Here is a 17,964-nt window from a genome sequence, read left to right as displayed (position 1 = left end):
TGCTTGGGTTTTAATAGCCCTATGAAGTTCTCAAGGTCACACCCATTCTAAATTGGTGATAACTTGCAGCTGGGCTTGTTTCCAGCTATCATCTCCTGAGTAGTTCTGGAAGAGTCATGAGTCCCGCCCCCCGCTTTTGGATTGGTGGGGGAATAAAAATGGGCTGTTCCCTTTTCAACATGATATAGAACATATTTCACCTTGCAATTTGTTGGCCTGTTGCCTGGTCACTAAGTTGGGACGTGCCAGGCCCGTCTCTCGGGGAGCAGGCACTGCCAGTATTGGTAAAGGAAGTGCAGGGTAAGTTTAACTAGTGAAGTCTTGATTATTATTATTTTATTGTGTGGTGGTTCTGTAATTACAATGTTTAAAACTTCTAATTTGTCTTATTTTGTGGAAATTCTACCTGTGCATTGGAGTAGAGCAGTGGTTCACAAAGTAGGTGAACCAAAGTAGGTGAACCAGGTTAAGTATGACCTAGGTAGGTGTAAATGACTCTGAAAAGCTGAAAAAATTGTCCAGTACCACCTTAGAGACCAACTAAGTATGTTCTGGGTATAAGCTTTCATGTGCACGCACGCTTCTTCAGACAGGTAAAATGGATTAATCAGTTCCAGACTTTTAAAAACAACCCCTAAAACAACAATTTAACATGAATTTTACTATCTAATGAGACCACTGATCCATAAAATGAAAGCAATAATCGATGTACTGTACTATAAAATAAGTAAGACAGTATTGTAGATGATAAATATATATATATCTTACTTGCACTGATGATAGTCATTGTTTGGATGGGGGGCTTTTATCCATTTCCACAGTCACAATCAGTCAGTAGCTGAACTGGCTTCCACACAGTTACAAAAACAAATTGACCAAAAAAGCCTCAAAAACGCAAAATAAATAGCAAAAACAAAAGCGCCAAACTTAATCCATTCTGGAAGTCCGTTTGACTTCCGAAATGTTCAAAAACCAAGGCGCAGCTTCTGATTGGTGCAGGCGCCCCAGAAACAATAACCAACAACCACATCGGATGTTCGGCTTCCGAAAAATGTTCAAAAGCTGGGACACTTATGTCCGGGTTTTCGGCATTTGGGAACTAAGGTGTTTGAGAACCAAGGTGCCACTGTAATCCTTTTTATAGGGTAGGGTAAGTTAAGGGGCACTGGGGGTGAGTTTATAAACCAAGGAGTCAGAGGCCTCTAGAGGTTTGGGAGCCACTGGATTACAGGATCTGTGTGGCTGTTCCCCGATAGTTTTCTCTTGCTATAAAAATCTGTGAATTCATGGAAAAGACTGTGGTCCTAAATTCAGTGTTCTAGATTGCTGAGGCTTCTGGTATAGAGAATTCTTTTTATTTCTTTTATTAGGAATGTGCAAGCAGGATAAGTACTAAGGCACATTCCAGCTCCTGAGAAGCCCTGGTTGCTAAAGTTTTGAAATTGTACCCCTACTGGTCTATAAGTCTGGGTGGTGGCAGTATTTATCTATTGACTAAGTGGGCATTGGGACCGGTATTTTTATATCTCACAAGTGGGGATTTGAACCCTCATCTCCCAGTTCCTAGTTCCACACTCGAATCACTGCACCACACTGGCTTCCTAGAGGAGTACTGCTATGGGGTTACACGTATCAATTAAGAAGGTAAATAAATAAATTTACTTTTGCTGGTTCTGTGCTGTGGAACGCTGTTCCACCAGAGACTTAGTAAGCATCCTAGCTGTTGACTTTCAGGCATCTCTTAAAGACCTTTTGATGTCAACAGGCCCTTGCTGCTGTTTTGATTTTTGATTAGCCAGCCACCTTAATGGTTATCTGTAGTTTTATTTTTTAACACGGGGTAGTATGTTTTTACATTGTGCACCACCTTTATATTTTATGATATAGCAGTGTGGAGAAATAAAGATTTGAATGGCAGCCACCACCAGAGAGCCAGAATTGTTTGAGAATTATCCTGGTTGTGGTGAACATTTATACTTTTTTGTTTGTTTGTTTGTTTACTTAATGGTAAAGGCCTCTAGGAGAGTGTACAGGAGGGGTTGGGCAGCCTAGTCTCCTACATGTTTTGGGACTTCCATCAGCATACTGGAAGATGGATTGTAACTCGAAGAAGCGTAGTTGGTCTGGTGCTATTAATCCTTCATATCACTGTTAAATGAAGGCTGTTAGAAAAACAGACAACCCCTCTTTCTGTCTCAGGCCTGACAGTTGCTTATATTTGCCCGACCTGAATTCCTAACGGAAGCCTCTCATAGCTGCCGAGCTTGCATGGCAGAGGCATGGGCCTCCCTTGTTTAGAGATAACGCGGCTGTAATATATTGGGAGGACTCCAGGATTAAATGCATTTTAGGCATGCAGCCCAAACCATGGGATCTTAATGTCTGGTGTGATTAATTTGGCAATTGGATTTTGCAATTGCGCCTAATGCATATAAACCTCTAGAATTTGACCCAGAATTTGAGCCTCAACACAAACCAGGAACAGCAATGCTGTTGGATTGGCTAGACTGGGGTCTTTCTCTTGGCTTTTGTCTCTGGAGCTCCTGGAAGCTGAATCAAAGTGGGTGCCATCTGTTCTCTGGGTATGATGTTGTACTTCTGTATAGGTTGCCTGCTGTTTAATAAACCTTAGACTTTCTCACCACTTGTGTGTCTTGCGTTTGCTTTTGAACCCCTGAAGAAAAAGAACCCCCTTGCCTTTGACAAGACATTAGCCCAAGCATTGGCTAAGAGCACGGTGGGAGTTGTAATCCAACAACATCGGACAGGCACTCAGTTGGGGAATTGTTGGCAAAGTGGATTTATGGGTAGAGAGGGATATGTGCCCTCTCCAGATGCCTTCTTGTAGAGTTGTATCAATTCTCTTTCGTGTGGTCTGAATTCCCATTCCCAATTACTTGGTCTGTTCAACCCACAAGCTGAAGTCAATATTAACATACGAAACACAGAAGCCACCAAATGAATTTCCAAATAAGGGAGTCCACTTCTCAAGGTGCTGGTAACTTAATGGTGACTTAGTTTTTCCCAGCAGACCAATGTGTTTCAGCCAAAAGGTTACCTTCAGGGGATTTCTATAAAAGAGACGTAAAAGGAATGTTGGTGTAATGCAAACAGTGGGTTAAATTACACAGTGCTTGGGCTCATGTCTTGAGGAGCACCCCCCAAAAAAAAGTCTGGATGTTCAGAGATAAGGTGCCAGGTGCGCTGAGTTACCATAGCAACACCAGCAGGGTTGAGTGTATGACTTGCTGAGTCATTCATCCTCCCATTGTTTCAGGAAAAATAGAGACAGATCTAATAATTTCAAGAGCACTGCTTTCATGATGTCCTGTTTGCATGTCGGGATTTTGCATATCAGCGTTAGCTAGCATGGTGAAGGTGTTAGTTGATCTCTGTATATATGTATCTTCAGAGACCAGAAGAATTGTTTATAGTAGGCAGTAGTGTTTAGATTTGTCTTGTGTTGGAGACAAGAAACATTTTGTTACTTTGAACTGCATTGGAGAGCAGCTTTCCCCTTAACTGGGGACTCTGGAAGAAGCTGTTTGGAGGAGAAGGATATCTCTGAAGACTCTGCTGGGGCTCTGCATGCTCTGAGGTGTGGTGAACTACCAAGTGACTCCCACAAGTAACCAACAAGGAACACCTGCAAAGCATAGTATTAATTCCGTATATACAGTGGTACCTCGGTCTAAAAACAGTCCTGTTAACGAACAATTCAGGCAACGCACTCCACAAGACCAGAAGTAGGTGTTCTGGCTAGCGAACTTTGCCCCGGAAGACAGAAGCCGACCGGTGGTGGGAGGCCTCATTGGGGAAAGCATGCGTCAGTTTAAGAACACTTTCGGTGTAAGAACGGACTTCTGGAACGAATTAAGTTCGGAAACGGAGGTACCACTGTATAAACATCCATCAAATAGCTCCAAACTTAAAAAAAAAACCAACCAAGATAAATGTCCAAAAAGGCAAGTTAAAGCATAAGTGGTAACCATGATTTGTTCTTGGCATACTGCTCATGGTTTGAGGAAACTAGCATGAGCCTGGGTTCAGATGTAATGGCAAGTTTCCACTTATGGGCACCTTGGTTTTAAGAAGCATACTGATGAGCTGAAACGCTTGTGGATGATGGTGTGAGAAATGAGGATGTTTCTTTTTCACATAAGCCACAAAAGTACCCAATTCTTACAAGGGCAACCAAGATGATCAAGGGTCTGGATAGCAAGCCTTACAAGGAACGGTTGAGGGAATTTGGGTATGTCTAGCCTGGGGAAGGAGACTGAGAAGGAGATATGATAGCCCTCTTCAAATATCGAAAAGGCTGTTGAATGAAACATTAGAGCAAGCTTGTTTTCTCCTGCTTCGGAGAGTAGGACCCGTAATAATGGCTTCAAGTTACAAGAAAGGAGATTCCAACTAAACATCAGGAAGAACTTCTTGACAATAAGAGCTTTTTGACGGACTTGGGAAGTTGCAGACTCTGCTTCCTTGGAGGTTTTTAAGCAGAGGTTGGATGGCCATTTGTCATGAATGCTTTAGCCGAGATTCCTGCATTGCAAGGGGTTATATTAGATGACCCTTGGAGTCACTTGCAACTCTACAGTTCTGTGATTAATAATAGTGTGTGGTGTGCACACAGGCCTCTGATATATTGAACTGACTGCATTTAAATCTGGTGTAGGTTTAAATTAAATGTAGGTTACCTGACTCAAACTTTAATTAGCATCTTAAGGAAAATAATGTTTGATCTCGACTCATAAGATTTAATTATTGTGTTTTAGGGTGCAAGAAATTAATCCAAACATGGATATCAAAAAGCCCTTGCGTGCCAAAAAGACGATGACTCCAAGCGCCCGAAAGCAAGTGAAGATGCTGCGTGAAATGAAGGCTGTCCAAGCAGCAGAAAAATTGGCAAATGGTACCTCCGTTGTGGATAATCATGTCCATTTAAAAAGGGCTGAAACAAGTGGCTTAAGTCAGAAGTCTCTGAAAGAACCTAACCTTCAACCGGAATCGAAAGGAACTCTGTTGCACCCTCCAGCATTAAGGGAGTCCGTAACCAATTTAGTTGTTAATTCTGAAATGAAGGCTGTTCAAGCAGCAGAAAAATTGGCAAATGGTACCTCCGTTGTGGATAATCATGTCCATTTAAAAAGGGCTGAAACAAGTGGCTTAAGTCAGAAGTCTCAGAAAGAACCTAACCTTCAACCGGAATCAAAAGGAACTCTGTTGCACCCTCCAGCATTAAGGGAGTCCGTAACCAATTTAGTTGTTAATTCTGAAATCAGTATTTATAACAGTAGTCGTGAAGGATCCCAAGATCTTCCCTACAAGGTTTGCACTGAAGAGTCTGATTTGGAGCAATTTCTGAATGCTGGAGCCTTACAGGATCTACTGTATTATTACCTTCAAAAAGAACCCAGTTCCTCATCGCATAAGCCGGTGGAAGTACACTTGAACTCTGAGCCGCTTGCCCAGCTTTCTGGCCAATCGGAACATGAGCTTTCAGTGACTTCTCCTATGCGCAAGATCCCTGCCTTAGAAAAGGTAACCGAAATAAAAGATGAACCACTTGTTAAGCAAACCATGCCAGTATTGGAACAGGAAGGCGACAGATTCCAATTGCTTGAGAAAAATACTAATTCTTCAGTTCGGCCAGGTAATCATTTTTTTAAGTTATTGTTTTTACAATCATTAAGATAGTGTATCCTCTCAGGGCAATGTAGAGTAAATGTAACCAAAAGTGCTAAACACAAAGAACGGTAGATAAATTTGAAATGGGGGGGGGTGAATACAAAATAGGATACTCATAACAGAGACTCACTCATTCAGCTGGGAGAATCGTTAGAACAAAAATGTCTTTGGTTGTTCCAGAAGGTGCAGATAATGGACGCCTGTCTTATCTCGTTACGGATATAGGGCTAGGTGATATATCATCCAAAACCAGCTTGAAGTCCATATTGTGATACTGGCTTCATAGTTTTTGACCTGACAATACATTATGAATCACGGTGTGTGCGCTATGGAAAAATCAGTGTGGGGAAAACCATGAAGGCTGCCTTGTGTCACCATAACCACTTCCTGTCCACAATGCTCACTATTCACATGGAATACAGCTCAAGAAATCGTTGCTTAAGCTTTAGAAGACCAGATTTTGTTGCTAAATGGTGGCCACTTGCGGAATTTCCCTCCTGTTGCCTCTTTCCAAGAGTGAGTGTGATGCTAGTTTGAGGCGGTTACAGAAGACACTGTGCAGTTCATTTTAATCAAGTGAAATGACACAGTTGCTTAACTTCAGAGTGTTGGCGTGACTGAGATCACAGTACCATTTCAGGCCCCGTTCATTTCTGCAGAAACTAGAAAACTGCAGCCTTTTTTAAAGTTTGAACCCTTCTTACATAACACTGCTCCAAAGCTTTCAGGGGGGTGGGTAGGTGTTTGCTCTTGGCTAGTATGGGATTTTTAAAAATATAACTTACTGCAAAAGTTGCCTACTTCTTCAAAAACTAGAGCGAAAAACTTATTGCAGTACTGATTTGGCTTCACAAAAATCTGTTGCAGTGCATTGCTGATGTGATATAGTGGTTAGATTGTCCGATTAGGACCTGTGAGACCAGACTTTAAAGCTCACTGGGTCACTTTGGTCAGTTGCTGTACCTCGGCTTAACCTACATAGTGTTGTTATGAGGATAAAATGGGGAGGGGAGGACCATGTACTCCTTGGACAGAAAAGTGGTATATAAATGTTGTAGTGGTAGTAGCAATGCTTTCTGGATTTCTTAGGGAATCCCTTCTGTCTCCTCAAAGATGGGGCTCCGAGGAAAAGGAGAATTTCAGAAACTAATGAAGGCATCTTTTCCAAATGCATCAAGAAATCCGATGAAGCCAGAAAGGTTGGCGACAAAAGCTCTGAGAAAAGACATATTGCATTGGAGCAGGTGAGTTGCCTTGTATGAGAAGTCACTGCAGTTGTGCTGAAATAATGAAATTAAAGCAGGGTTGAGAATGGAAAACTGTTCTGGGTGTGTGGCTTGTGCTGTTCTGGTCATCCTAAGTGTGCTCTTGGACTGATTTTTTTTTTTAAAAAAATGGCGGGACTGAAATGTCTTGATAGTTTTGAGTTGTTCATTTCAGCCTTGCGTAACTGCTGCTATTTTTGTTTCGATAGCTCACTTCAAGCCCTCCTGGGGCTGGACAAGTCCAAAGGTAATGCTGCACATGGCAGTGATGTTGCTGTGTAAATTGGGGTTGGGACTCTCCCACCAAACTTAAGCCTTGCATCAGGGCTGACTGCCCAGTTCTAGTCCTGGATGCAGCCAATTCCCTCCATTTCTAGCCTGTTCCGTTCTGAAGGCTCATAATGAGTAACAAATTGTTTTTATTTCTTAACCAAAACTCTTTAATGAAAGCTTTATTTTGCTGTCTGATCCAGGGGCTACCAAGTATTTCTAGTAGGCATCACTATTATTATTATTATTAATTGAATTTATTCCCTGCCCTTCACCATCAGGTCCCACACAATTAAGAATAGTTAAAACACATTACAGTCACAAGAATGTGGTGGGTTCTGAAAACGCACATCTCCAGTAAAGAGGTGTGTTTTCATTTGCCCAAAGCAAAGTTGTTATCACTGAACTATGGCCCTTTCCCACTGAAATGCACAGGGAAATGCTGTAGTCCAGTTCAGAATGTGCCTTTCTGCATTGTATGCTTTTCTCTGTATTTCTGTTCCTCTTAATCTTTTGCTTTTCAGTTAACCAAAGCAGCACCATCAGTAATAAGCAAAGAGGGCACATAGCTCTCCTAGACCCCAGTAACAGAACTTATAGGCTGATACCATGTCAATTAGAGACTGACCAGAGCCAGTGGAAGATGATTGACAACTTGATAAGATAAAGGGAGTTTTAGGTAAACAACTCCAAATATGGGGTGTCCAGTTGGAAGGCCAGGTAAAGAGTCCATGAATATTGCAGAGATGATAAGGGCACGAGAGCATGTATTCTGAATGCTATATAGATGCCTTGAATTATGTACAGTGGTACCTTGGTTCTTAATCCGTTCCAAAACCAAAGCATTCCAAAGCCAAGGCGCGCTTTCCCATAGAAAGTAATACAAAACAGATAGATCCATAAAATGAAAACAATAATCGATGTACTGTACTATAAAATAAGACGTTGGATGAAGATTTTCTTTTTTTCTATTTTTTGTTATTAGGACTATTCTATATAATTGATGAATATTAGAAGGATGTATGAAATGAAATTGCTTGGCTCTGGTATAAAAGTTCAAGGGATTAAGAAAGAATATAATGGTCAAGAGAAGTTATTAAAAATAAGATTTAGGTTAAGGTTTTTTATAGGATAATGAGGAGAATAGAGTAAGGTAATGTAACGAAAGATCAGAATAGGGTAAAAATTGGATGGTAAGGATTTGCTGAACTAACAAACTGAATTGGAATACAAAAAAGGGAGGTATGAGGAGGTCTGGGGAAATAAGCGTATGGAAGATAGGTTAAGATGATTAATGTGTTTTTAACTGTTTTTATTTTGTATGTTTTTTCTTTTTACTTTTCACTTTTTTGTTATAACTTGAAAACTTTAATAAAATATCTATTAAAAAAATAAGAAAGTATTATAGATAAAAATACTGTAAACTTAAAAAAAACCTTAATTGCACTGATGATAGTCATTGTTTGCAGGGCCTACAAGACAGACCTGTTCCGCCTGGCCTTTGGTTTGGACTCAGTCTGACCCTTATGTTTTCCCGCCCCTTACGGTTTTGATCTATGGTCTCCTTTTAAAATGAGGCTGCATTTTAAATTGCATTTTAACCTGTATTTTAAATTGGTTCCCCCCCCCCATTATGTTTTTATTGTGTTAGCCGCCCTGAGCCCAGCTCTGGCCGGGGAGGGCAGGGTATAAATAAAATTAATTTATTATTATCCATTTCTGCAGTCACACAATCAATCAATCAGCTGAACTGGGTTCCACACAGTCACAAAAACAAATGAACCGGAAAAGCCTCAAAAACGCAAAATAAATAGCAAAACCAGAACTGCCAAATACAATGGTACCTTGGTTCTTTAACTTAATCCATTCCGGAAGTCAATTTGACTTCCGAAATGTTCAAAAACCAAGGCTCAACTTCTGATTGGTGCAGGCACCCCGGAAACAATAGCTGACAGCCGCACCGGATGTTCGGCTTCCAAAAAACATTTGAAAACCGGAACACTCCACTGGGACTTCCAACACGCCTTTCCCTTGATTGGGAAAGGACCAGGCGTAATTTTCAGGGCTTCTTTTTAAAGGGTAACAGTGCCTGGGTATATGCTGTTGTTGGAATTGGACTGTACATTAAGAACTCTGCCTCTACCTGATCCTGGACAAGAATTTCCCCAGTTAATTTGGGGGGGGGGACAGCTGCATCTACACCCTCCTGTGTGGCAGAGGAGGGTGTCTATTCATACAGAAGTCCTTAGCCCAAATCCAAATAGCTGCGTTTTAGCCTCTTCAATTACATGGCTTTCAGCAGAGATTTTGCAGGTACCCTCGCTTTTGACTTTGAGACATATTTAAGCTGGCAGGCCTTTATCACAGTTTTAAGTTTGTTTGTTTGTTTGTTTGTTTGTTTGTTTGATCAGCCAGTCTCACCTTAATGATTATCTGCAGCTTTATTTTTAATTTTTTTTTAATGGTGTTTGTTTTATGCTAAGGATGATGTGATGCTAATGAACTGCTTCAGTTAATCAAAATCCACAAGGACTTTTGCACATGACTTTGGGCAGGCAGCTTGACCTGGATTTACGTACGCATCATTTTAAAAAGTATTCCATGTATTCAAGCAACCCGGGTGCATGGAGTTTGTTGCATGGCTCTTTGGATCCCGGCCTGGGTGCATGCTGGATGCCCGTGAAGCTGTGGTTTGGGGTGAGCAATGGAAGGTGTTGCAGGAAAAAGTTTTATTTGTGTTGGACTTGTTGCTTACTGCCATGCAAAAGGTGCTGTGCGTCGAGTCAGAGCTTTTAAAACTTCCCGCTTTCTAAGAATTTCTTGATTTAAAGGGTGCATGCTTATATGTGTTGTCCCCCGCCCCCCCATTGTAGGTCAAATGCTTTATTCAAAGTCAGCTGGACAAGTCAATGAAAACCTTGGATCACGGGCTCGAACTTCTAAAGCAAAGAATCGACCACACGCAGTGCCTCCGGAAGCATGAAGCGATAGCTATTAAAATTGTAGTAAGGCAATGTTCCATTTTAAAAGCCTTGTCTGTCAGTCATGGTTTAATACATGAAAATTATAGGACACAAACTTGTACATATGCACAAGCAGGTTTTTTATTTTATTTTACTGGAGCCTGTCGTGTCTCTAAGAAGCTGGCATCAGAAGCTGGTGTTATCAGGCATTTGCCAAGGCCCATATCCGGACAAGAGGTTCTTTGATGACCTCTGGCTCTGCTTTGCCTCCCTGCTGTCACTGCCTGTCCCTCTGCCTTCTCTGAGTGTTCAGTGGCAGGAGCAAGGCAGAAGAGGAGGGAGCATTTTGCCAAGGGCCCCTGCAAAACCTGGAGCCAGCACGTTATATATCTGTATATAGAAATATGGCCCATAAGTCACGTGTTGTAGAGATCCCACTGCTGGCTGCTGTTAGACTTGTCAGTTTAACCCATGGTGTACAAATGTCTGACACCTTGCATGCAGCTGAGACCCTCTACTTGGCATGTTAAAGTGGCACAGGAAAGGGTGCTGGCCTGCCAGGGTGGCTGAGGGATGCAAAGAGGACTTAAGGGGGAGGGAGTTTTAGGAGTGGGCAGTTCAGGAGCAGAGGGTTAAAGAAGTAAGGCAGAGAAGGGAGCAGTAAGTCAGGGAAGCAACACTAAGGAGGAACAGAGAGCAAGTGCAAATAAACCTTTTTGTATGGCAGAGAGGGTAGCAAAAGTCTCTTTGTGGTTGCCATAAAAGGGGTGAGAGGAAGGGATGATAGACTTGCAGTTGGCGCAAGCAGTTTGGTGGTGGGATTCCTTTTCAGACACTAGGAAAAGGGGAAGTAGCAACTCGGGACATTCCGTCAGATTTGTTAGAAGCCATTGGTCATTGCAGAAACACAAATGATGTTAGAAGTACATCCTTGAGCCTACTAGCCAAACCCTTAGCTCCAGATATTTAGAGTTGCTTCAGTGCAACTGTGAATGTTGCTCCCCTTGTTCTAAAGTTTTTCTGCAGGCCAGTGCAAGCTCTTCTTTCTCTTTCTCTTGCAGAAGAAAATCTCTAGGCTTGACAGACGCATTGATGCTGTAATAACAAGCCAGAAGAGAGAATCATCTAGAAAAGTAAGCATGCTACAGCACTATACAGTGGTACCTCGGGTTAAGTACTTAATTCATTCTGGAGGTCCGTTCTTAACCTGAAACTGTTCTTAACCTGAAGCACCACTAGCTAATGGGGCCTCCTGCTGCCGCCAGAGCACGATTTCTGTTCTCATCCTGAAGCAAAGTTCTTAACCTGAAGCACTATTTCTGGGTTAGCGGAGTCTGTAACCTGAAGTGTATGTAACCTGAAGTGTATGTAACCCGAGGTACCACTGTATTATACTACAACACTCCATCATCGACAGAAACAACTATTGCTAAGCCATTTTCCCAGTGTCTTAATTCTCTTGAGCTCAGAAACTGCTGCAGTGCCTCAAGGTGACCAGTGCAACACAGTCATATGCATGCACTGTAATACCATATGTGTTTGAGTATGACTGGTTAGGCGTGCAGAAGGGAATCTGCAATGGATTCTGCGCCTTGAAAAAGAAGTTCTGGCTTCACTTCATAACAGAGTGCCTGACAGGCCACTGCAGGGAGGTTGGAATTTTAAAATGTGAAGGGGTTGAGTTGCCTTCTAGGGAAACTAGCAGTGCAGCAGATGACAACAACAAAGCCTTTATTTATTTTTTGTGGTGGGGTAAGGCTTTATCTTTCCATCTTTAGACAGCCGGGTTTTAAGAACAGTGGAGAGCAGCTCCTGTGTCTGCTTTCACAGCCGCAGTTCCCAATGTTCTTCACAGACAAACTGAATGAAGCAGTGGTCTGTGGGGACCCATGATCTAATGGGTTTAAGTCAAAAGTTTCAGGTGAGCATCAGGAAAAACTTCTTGACAGTGGGACCCAGATGTTTACTGATGGAGAACAGAAATAAACTTTAGTTAGCATGTGAGAGAACACAACAGTTACACCGGCTTTAATACTAGCAAGAAGGAGATGCTTCCTTTATGAAGGAGCCTGATTATTCATACTGGAATATGTGGAATAGCACAGTGTACAAGTTATTTTTTTCTCTTTCCTTCCCAGGCCCTCCCTACAAGACCACCTTTGCAAATTGAAATAATGAATTGCCCCAGCCCTCAGCATGGCAATGCAAACAGCATGCCAGCACCGTCAAAAGAGAAGCCATCCAATCTTAACAAAGCTATCCCTAAAAACACAGAAAGGTAAGTCTCCCCACCAGCATGGCAGCTGGCCTTGTTCATTTGCTGCATGCTTGGGAAGTGCAAGTATTGGTCCATGAAAAGCAGGCTTACATTGCTGCTCTCTGCATTTAGCAACACACGTGCTATAACGCCTACTTCCCCCATTATTCATTTCACAAGTAAGACTTTGTTGCCTTAAGTGGAGGGGCTGGGTTCTTTTACATTTCTGCACAATCTATTTTGCTTTCTTTTTTTAATCAGCTCTGAAGACATTATATGCCTTTCTTGGGGGGAAAAGAGCTCAGACGTGGGAACAGTGAATCCTACAGGTACATGAAACTAAATTCTCCTTTCCCCTATTTTAAAAGAAACTTTTCAACAGTATGAGTCTTGTTTCGCAGCTGATTATTAGGTATGTGTTATATATGCACACCATCTGCAAAGGACAATTAGCATAGTTCGAGAGGCAGAATAATACTCTTTCATAGAATTGTAGAGTTACATGGTACTTGTAAGAGTGTAAGTCCCATTGATTGCCTCGTCAACTGAATTAATCCTTTGACTCAGCTTGGCTGTCAAACTTGGCGGGCAGCTCCTGGGCAAAATTGCAGATTCATTTGGACATAATTTGATGCCAGAGTTTGGCAATACGTGATTGAGCTCAGAAAGAAGACACGTCATGGTACATCTGCAAAACCAGATTCCTTCATCTGCCCCACCTGCAGTAAAGCACGTTTCTCCTATACTGGTCTCTACAGACAAAGCAGGCACTGTAGCTCTCCAACGGTTTGACTTTATCCTGGATGATGCACTCTTTCATTGTTGCAAATCTGATTCCACGTCCAATTTAGCAGATTGGTGAAGGCTCTGTGGCAAGACCACCTGGAAGAATTCTACCTTCATGATTTCTATATAACCATATATCCTAATGATGATTTTTATATATCCGTGTATCCTAATGATGCTTAAATCACTAAGGCTTCAGTAGGGCTAGAAGTGCCTAAATCTCAGGAATCCAAAGTTTCCCTTTGCCCTACTTCTCTCTGCCCTGCTATCGTGCTTGAAGGAAACAATAAATCTGATGTGTTGGCATTTCCTATAGGGAACCTTCCCCAGACTGTTTCTCATGCTCATGAGATGGAGGGTGAGATGGAGGAAACGGGAAAGAGAAGTCGGCCACAGAATGCAATGTTCTAGCCAATAAAAGATGGCGGGGTTACTCAAGCTTCAACGGTCAAATAGGTTTATTTTCCTCTTTATAGCTGAAAATTAGGGTAAAGGGCATCATGATGCACTATATTGGAAAAGCAGAACTATTCTCTACATGGGCATAGGAAGGGCTTTGCCCCGCTCATTGGCTTGATTTTGCTGCAATATGTAATGCCTGACGATGTTTGTAATCAGGTATATAAACCCAAAGCCCAAGGGGCTCGGGTACCGAGGCTCTGGAAAGTATTCCACTGGGTCTTTATTGCTCAGCAATAAACTTTGGCTTCTTTTTCTTCACTGCTATGTCTGTCGATTCTTGGACACATTTGAGTGGGCAACAGGTATTCCTTTATATGCTTGCAACAGCTGCTGCAGAGGGAAGCCATGATCATTTGTCAGACAAGTTCAAGCGTTTTAAAATTTTCACTTCTTTCAAATTCCCTTAGGTGTTCAGCAGAAAGAAACTTCTGTAAATGCCTCTACTTCAGCTGAAACTCCATGCAACTCTAAGGTCAGCTTTAACATCTCTTCCCCCACCCCACCCTGTCCATAGAATTGTAGAGTGGGAAGAGACCCCAAGGGTCATCTAGTTCCCCCAAAGGTCCACCCCCTTCCAAGGTAGTCCATTCCACGTTCCTAAAGTTTAGTCAGAATCTCTGTTCTTGTAATTCAAAACCATTGGTTTGGCACCTGCCCTCGGAGAAGCAGAAAATAAGTTTCCTCCATATACCAAGTATTCTTTAAGATTCTCTTCTCTGGTGCAACTAGGATTTTATTCCTTTCCCCCATCCTATAATGAACGGATTTGAATGATGAATGACTTTAAAGTGTGTGTGTGTGTTTTTTTTTGGGGGGGGGGTTAAGCGCAATAAATAAATGTGTCATCCACATCATCTGTGGCTGTGACATTTTGGGCCTTGCCACATGATCAAAGTGTGCCCAGTTATACTGAATTTGGGGACCCTCTTAAGAGATGGAACCCTCCGAATCTTGCTCTGCAAGGTAAGTTGCCCTGGCCTCATTTGAAACACTTGCCTGCCCATCTGCGCCAGCTTCAGTCCCAAAGGAATTTACAGTAGGCGAACGTTACCATGGGAATCTTGATCAGTGGCAATGTACTACCTTAAATCTAGAATATGAACAGCTTGTTTTATCATAGAATCATACAGTTTGGTTTGTTTTAGGAACATATAGTAGGAAGTATGCTGGAACGGTTCGGCAAGTTGCTTTCCAACGGCTTACAGAAGTAAGCCGTTCCTATGCCCTCACCCCAGTCTCCATTCATCCTCCATCCAAGCAAGCGGGAGCCATGATCAGAGTTCAAGGACCTACACCAGCCAGGCAAAAACATTTGAGCGGGAGCACAGAGGGAGAGGCCTGGGGAAAATGTCTGAGAGCCAAACAACACTGGAGGGAAGCATTCAGCCATCAGGCTCCCCAGTCCTATTACAGACCAGGACCAATCCTGAGAAACCTCTAACTAGTTTTCGGCAGGGACGAGCCCCTTGTCCCAATTTTTGGCAGCACATTTTTAAAATTAGTTGTAGTACAGTGGTACCTTGGTTCTCAAACGCCTTGGTACCCAAGCAACTTGGAACCCAAACACTGCAAACCCGGAAGTAAGTGGTCCAGTTCATAAACTTTCTTCAGAAGCCAAACATGCTCCGTTTTAAGTGTTACGCTTCCGTTTGGAGTGTTACGCTGCGGTCTGTCTGCTTTTGCTATTTATTTTGCGTTTTTGTGGCACTGTGTGTGTGTGTGAGAGAGAGAGAGAGAGAGAGAGAGACTGAGACTGTGTGGAACCCTGTTCAGCTACTGATGGATTGTGTGACTGCAGTACATTGAACAATTCCTTCCTGTAGCACCTTAAAGACCAACTAAGTTAGTTCTTGGTATAAGCTTTCGTGTGCATGCACACTAGTACATTGTTTATTGCTTTCATTTTATGGATCCATGGTCTCGTTAGATAGTAAAATTCGTGTTAAACTGCTGTTTTAGGAGTTGTTTTTAAAAGTCCAGAACAGATTAATCTGTTCTGCATTACTTTCTGTGGGAAAGTGTGCCTTGGTTTTGGAACACTTTGGTTTTGGAACAGACTTCCGGAACAGATTAAGTTTGAGAATCAAGGTACCACTGTACTTTATTAGCCACCATGGCTAGTAGCCATTGGTGCAACATTCCAGCGTCAGAATACCAACTGCTGGGAATTGCAGGTGGGCAGCTGGAGGCAGCAATGTTCTGAATACTGTTTGCTAGAAACCACATTTGTGCTCAAGCCCTGCTTGAGAATTTTCTACATATGTTTGGTTGGTCGCTGTGTGAGAACAGGATGCTGGACTAAGTGAGCCTTCGGCTTGATCCAGCAGTCTCTGCTGAGGTTCTTATGCTTACACAATTTGAATTCTCTTAATTGCAGGACCCATTATTTATTGATTTGACTGATGAAGGAGATGACAGCAACAAAGGTGAGGAAAGTGCGTGCTTTCATATCCATGTTAATGTATTGGCGATGTTTGAAATGTATAAATGACTTTTCCACACGCAGTGCCCAGAACTAAATAGGAAATGTAAAACTACATAAGCAGTATCTTGCGGAGCAGCAGTATAGCCCTGCATTTAATTGATACATATATACTTTAGTTTTCTGGTGAGTTGAAGCTGTTGCTGTGGTGGAATGTGACTGGCACTATTGGTTTCCTGCCTTTGTTGTTGTTGCTGCAATGGTGGACTTGAACATACAACTGATTCTGCTAAATAGTAATAATAATAATGTTATTATTTGTACTGCACCCTTCTGACGCGGGTGGCGCTGTGGTCTAAACCACTGAGCCTCTTGGGCTTGCCAATCAGAAGGTCGGCAGTTTGAATCCCTGCGACAGGGTGAGCTTCCGCAGTTCAAAAGCATGTCAAAGTGCAAGTAGATAAATAGGTACCGCTCCGGCGGGAAGGTAAACAGCGTTTCCGTGCACCGCTCTGGTTCACCAGAAGCGGCTTAGTCATGCTGGCCACATGACCCGGAAGATGTTCACCGGCTCCCTCGGCCAGTAAAGCGAGATCAGCGCCGCAACCTCAGAGTCGTTTGCGACTGGACCCTAGCGATCAAGGGTCCCTTTACCTTTACTTTATCTGACTGGGTTGCCCCAGCCACTCTGGGCAGCTTCCAACATAAATAAAAACACAGTGAAACATCAAACATTAAAAGTTTCCCAGTACAGGGCTGCCTTCAGACATCTTCTAAGATTGTATAGTTATTCATCTCCTTGACATCTGATGGGAGGGCATCCCACAGAGTGGGTGCCACTACTGAGAAGGCCCTCTTGTCTGGTTCCCTGTAAGCTGTCAGTGAGGGAACTGCCAGAAGACCCTCGGAGCTGGACCTCAGGGTCCGAGCTGAACAATGGGGGTGGAGACGCTCCTTCAGGTACACAGGGCTGAGGCCCATGTATGTTATACAGCTGGCTGGGGGCTTATGGGAGTTGTAGTCAGACAACACCTGGAGGGCAGCAAGTTGAGGACAGCTGATGTATATGCTCGGTGCCAGCAATATTTAAAATGCTTCATTTTGTAGGAGTTGGTAAAGAAAAAAAGTATTGCAAAGAAAACCCTTTTTTTATATATATATAACATTTTATTGATTTTCCAAAAATAACCAAAATAAAAAACAATGCAAAAACAAAACAAACAAATTGACTTCCCTCTAATCCCTTCCTTGGTTCTATTATTAAGATACTGCATGTCCATTGTTAAATTTGTAACCTATTTATATCACCTTCGTAATAAATTACAAGTAATCTTAAAACCCTGCTAATGTACTAACCTGTGTACATCGCAACTGTATACAGTGGTACCTCTGAGTACGTACTTAATTCATTCCGGAGGTCTGTTCTTAACCCGAAGCACCACTTTAGCTAATGGGTCCTCCTGCTGCTGCCGCGCTGCCGCCGCACGATTTCTGTTCTCATCCTGAAGCAAAGTTCTTAACCCGAGGTGCTATTTCTGGGTTAGCGGAGTGTGTAACCTGAAGCATCTGTAACCCGAGCTACCACTGTATATGCAATAAACACCTTCCATTCTTCCTTAAATTCATTATTATCTCTTCCTCTTAATTTCATTGTCAATTTTGCCATTTCAGCGTATTCCATTAGTTTAATTTGCCAGTCTTCTTTAGATGGGACACCTTCTTCTTTCCAATATTGTGCTACTAAGAAAACCGATTCACCCGTAGAAAGCGTGGTCCTAAATCATCCTCAGCCTGTCCTGCAAACATCAAATGAGGTAGCTAAATGATTAATTCATTCATTCATTCTTA

The 17,964-nt window shown here is 42.4% G+C and overlaps 1 protein-coding gene and 1 long non-coding RNA gene across 8 annotated transcripts in view; one reads left to right on the top strand and one right to left on the bottom strand.

The window, feature by feature from the left end:
- The window catches only part of LOC308573154, a 285,151-nt gene that overhangs the window by 75,539 nt on the left and 191,648 nt on the right, over positions 1-17,964 (bottom strand). The window lies entirely within an intron of this gene.
- Positions 1-17,964, top strand: part of ATF7IP2 (activating transcription factor 7 interacting protein 2) — a 33,017-nt gene that overhangs the window by 8,533 nt on the left and 6,520 nt on the right. For 3 of the 7 annotated variants that reach the window (XR_014001903.1, XM_081169514.1, XM_081169517.1), the window contains exons 2-10: positions 4,779-5,656; positions 6,781-6,935; positions 10,100-10,231; positions 11,251-11,322; positions 12,328-12,467; positions 12,708-12,775; positions 14,102-14,166; positions 16,072-16,120; positions 17,788-17,930. Coding sequence is in view for 5 of the 7 variants with exons in the window: in XM_081169514.1 (XP_081025640.1) it covers positions 4,779-5,656; positions 6,781-6,935; positions 10,100-10,231; positions 11,251-11,322; positions 12,328-12,467; positions 12,708-12,775; positions 14,102-14,166; positions 16,072-16,120; positions 17,788-17,930 (1,702 nt within the window). In the remaining 2 variants the exon portion in view is untranslated. The remainder of the gene's footprint in view (positions 1-4,778; positions 5,657-6,780; positions 6,936-10,099; positions 10,232-11,250; positions 11,323-12,327; positions 12,468-12,707; positions 12,776-14,101; positions 14,167-16,071; positions 16,121-17,787; positions 17,931-17,964) is intronic. The other 4 variants (XR_014001902.1, XM_081169516.1, XM_081169518.1 and 1 more) reach the window with 3 other exon arrangements.

The sequence above is a fragment of the Podarcis bocagei genome (genome assembly GCF_964188305.1).
Source record: "Podarcis bocagei genome assembly, chromosome: 14".
Classification (NCBI taxonomy): domain Eukaryota; kingdom Metazoa; phylum Chordata; class Lepidosauria; order Squamata; family Lacertidae; genus Podarcis; species Podarcis bocagei.
Note: the sequence above shows the minus strand (reverse complement) of the source record. Positions and strands in the feature narration are given on the sequence as shown.